At 34.1% G+C, this 3,482-nt stretch overlaps 1 protein-coding gene across 1 annotated transcript; it reads right to left on the bottom strand.

The window, feature by feature from the left end:
- LOC109535541 lies at positions 1–769 on the bottom strand. The gene is made up of 3 exons (XM_019901459.2): positions 538–769; positions 314–460; positions 1–253 (listed from the first exon to the last, which is right to left on the bottom strand). Exons 1-3 carry the CDS (start codon positions 587–589, stop codon positions 81–83), a joined length of 372 nt encoding a protein of 123 aa, XP_019757018.2. The 5' UTR covers positions 590–769; the 3' UTR covers positions 1–80.
- Positions 770–3,482: the final 2,713 nt, after the last annotated feature.

The raw sequence follows: 3,482 nt of genomic DNA, 5'->3' as shown, positions 1-3,482 counted from the left end.
TTATTTTTTCAATTATTTACTAAAATATATCAGTTCGTTGTTTGCAAACGCTATACAATTTCTAAATTGGTTTTATCACCTTATTTTAATTCATTGGAATATTCGAGTCCTGAGAGAGAATTGCAATAGTCAGAAGTGCAGTAGTAGCAGTTGAATGTAGAGAGATCAGGATAGTAAGCTACCAACGTATTGTAAATGGCGGTGCAAGTGTTGCTTGAAAGATCGCATCCTCTGGATACAACGAATTGTTTCTCTGAAAGATGATTTTTTCAGTTGATTTTACATTTTTCCTGTTACTAATGGCTGTACTTACGGGTTACGTACGAGACTCGAGTACAAACGGACGAGTCAGCACATGTGGTGTAGTTTACTGAAGGATATGGACTCATTGGATCAATACAAGCTGTGTGATCATTGTCAGTATACGAGTTGCAACTATAGCATTGTTTTCCCAAAACACCTACATATCATCGTTAATCAATGTTAAAAGCTGTAATTTTTCAAAGTGAAATTACACTAAAAAGTGGTTCTGCTTACCTAAAATTGCGCATGAAAGCACCAGTATCACAATTTTTACTCCACCAACCATTTTCTTTAATTGACTGTCGATTATTCAAAAGCACTGATGGATTTCGAATACTGGTTAATTTACTGTGCCGTACTTATATACCTGAAAGGGCTTAGTTCATCAATAACAATCACTATCTTATTTACACCTTTTGAGCACTTTTCCAGTGAATCGATTTACTAAGCGATTAGTATGTATTGGATCCAGCTCGAGTGGTTTTTGATGTTTAGGAAGTTGGGAAACCCGGCTCAAGTGTGAACCTAAAAGCGTAAAACCGCATCTGGTTGATTCATACCTATGTGTTTTGCCATTAAAATTTATAAACATGTGCATTAACGGTGGTTTTCAGTTTTTACATTGGCGCTTTAGTTGGAATGGCACGATCTAGAACTGTTCTACCGAAACTTGCTGGAATTATCAGTTTAGTGCCACTAAAATAAGCGGTTGTAATTTTTTATTGCTGTCGAAACGTGTTATTTAGACGAGGTTTAATGATTTTTTTATATTGACATACTTTTCTTAATATTTTCATGGGTTATTATTATATATTGATCTGCTTCATTTGACGTTTGCCTGATGTTCAACATTCTTCAGCAAAAGTGTGCTTAATTTCAATGTATTAAATTATTCTCACTTTCTTCGGTTTAATTTTCTAAGATACAAATGACTGGCCTGTTAGTGATTTCAAATGAGAATATATTTCAAAAAAAGTACCGCAATTTAAAAACAGCCACTTAGAACTTTCCTTCGCCATTCTGTGATGAATTTAAAATAGAGTAGTTGATCAGAATCCCGGGTTTTATCAATATTTTCTGATTTTTTCTGGTACTATAGGCACTTTCCCATTTATATAGTTTTGAACCAGCTGCCGAACATTAAGCATTTGATTCGTCATTAAAATCTGTTGCCTGGTTTCAGACACAAGGGTTTCTGCCCGCGTATTGTTCTCGGAACTTATGCTCTGCTAAATCCATATTAAGAATTAGATTAGAGAAAAACCATTGTCTGTTAAATTCAATTTTGATCTAAAATATTTGTTGTTGACTGTCTCAATTGAATCAAGATTAGATAAATTGCCGACTTTCAGTCATGTAAGATTTTTCTGTTGATCTGGCATAATTAGGATTTTAATTTGACTCGAATCGTGTTATCAGGTGTTTGGATGTTGATCAAGTCTCAATTGTTTCAGGAAATAATTGTTTGCGAATCTCTTGAGCGGCAAAGGACCTACTTTTGTAGCAGATGTGACCAATTCGCGATCAAAGTAATTTTCAAGGTAACTTCTAGTCGTATAGAATGGATAGTAGAAATAATCGTTTTCAACGCTATTAAGTTCAATTCAATTAAAAGTCCAGTTGTTTGTAAAATACAAGCTTAGACAAAGCAGTGAATGTCGTAATTTAATGGATGTTACTTTCGCGTAAACTTTCAGGTAACTTATGTTGCACGCTCTAATAACATCTGCCAATCCAGTTTCCCTTTAATATCAGTTGCATGAAGTTATAATGATGCAATATAAATAACGACAGTCTTTACGTAAAGTCCAAAGTTCCCAAGTTCTTATAGAATATGTCGTATAATGTGGTTTTATGATGATATGTTTATAAAGTTGCCGATGTACGGAGTCCCGAACCTCGAGCGCTCTTTTGATGTTTCCTCCGGTTTTAATGGAAAAACTTGGACGTTATTAAAAGTTTTCCCTTGATTTTTCTCTGCTAATGAGAATGCGGGAACTTTCCACTTTATAGCCGTATAAACAGTGGCAGTATTTTGTCGATGGTTTTGTTGCTTTGTGGCAGATTTCTATTCCTTCGCTTTAGAAACTAATGGAAAATAATTAGGATTTAAGGAACAGGCAGGAGATTGAAACACTTTGTTGATCATAGCGAAAGTTGGATATTGTTAAGTTTGCGGATGATTTAATGAGGGAATTGCTTATGTTAAGAATAAGAACATGAATATATTACAGTTGAGTTCGGATATAACGAACTTGAAAAATTAACTAAAACTGGTTCGGTATATCCGGAGTTTGATATAAGCCAATAATAATACAAAAACACGTGGTGTATTTTATTTCATTATTTGTACATAGAGTAGTAGAAGTTAGTAGGTCTAACTAAAAAGAACACAAAAAGATAAACAAAATTAATTTGAAATCTACTTCATAAAGTCTGCAATTTTTGTTTGTACATTTCTGCTGCAAAAATAGATGTTATTTAAGTAGTTTTCAAGATCACAAAAGGACTCCCAGATATGATTAGGAACTTGACGTGATTGTAGAAAATTCCGTGATTCTGACACTTTTTTTGTCATTTCAGAAATGGTTGGAATAGCATTAGTGTCTACAGTAGAATACGTTTTACCCAAATCGTCATCTTTCTAATTATCGCTTAAAGCTGTAGATGCGGTTACGGAGTCTATAATTTGCTCATCGGTCAACATTTCTCTTGTAAGACTGCCATTATCAATGCTCACATATTCGAAACAATTAAAATCACTCAATTTGGTTTTAACTTGTTCTTCGACAACATTGGGACATCTTCGTCTGTGTCATACTCGTAGTCAGAGTCTTTATACTTTTCTAACCATTCGTTAAGTGGAATTTCATGGTCTATTTCATAATCATTTTCTTTTCTTACAAATCGCCCATGCTTAAAGCAATTTGCAATGGTTTTTCGGCTAACTTTTTGCCAAGTTCTATGAATGAAATTGACTGCATCTAAGAGATTTATAGAAAATGTTTCATGTTTATCGATCGCCTCTAACGTTTTCATAAGAAGAATTTTTCGCCGGCAGACTCTCCAACAATTTTTCCGCTACTGATACTATGCCTCTTCTTGAAACGCTCTTCCCAACTTTTAGAACAAGCAAACTCTTTGTTTTTGATTTTACTCCCCATTTCACTAGCATTTTC

The sequence above is a fragment of the Dendroctonus ponderosae genome, unplaced genomic scaffold (assembly GCF_020466585.1).
Source record: "Dendroctonus ponderosae isolate FM_Combo_2020 unplaced genomic scaffold, Dpon_F_20191213v2 Dpon_F_20191213_1, whole genome shotgun sequence".
NCBI classification, from domain to species: domain Eukaryota; kingdom Metazoa; phylum Arthropoda; class Insecta; order Coleoptera; family Curculionidae; genus Dendroctonus; species Dendroctonus ponderosae.
The sequence above is the reverse complement of the archived record's forward strand: the minus strand, read 5'-3'. Positions and strand labels throughout refer to the sequence as shown.

Coding starts and splice junctions, on each gene's coding strand:
- LOC109535541 (XM_019901459.2), bottom strand. CDS start 589: ATGGTTGGTGGAGTAAAAATTGTGATACTGGTGCTTTCATGCGCAATT. Junction 461..537: donor GCTTTCATGCGCAATTTTAG/GTAAGCAGAACC, acceptor GATGATATGTAG/GTGTTTTGGGAAAACAATGC. Junction 254..313: donor TCGAGTCTCGTACGTAACCC/GTAAGTACAGCC, acceptor ATCATCTTTCAG/AGAAACAATTCGTTGTATCC.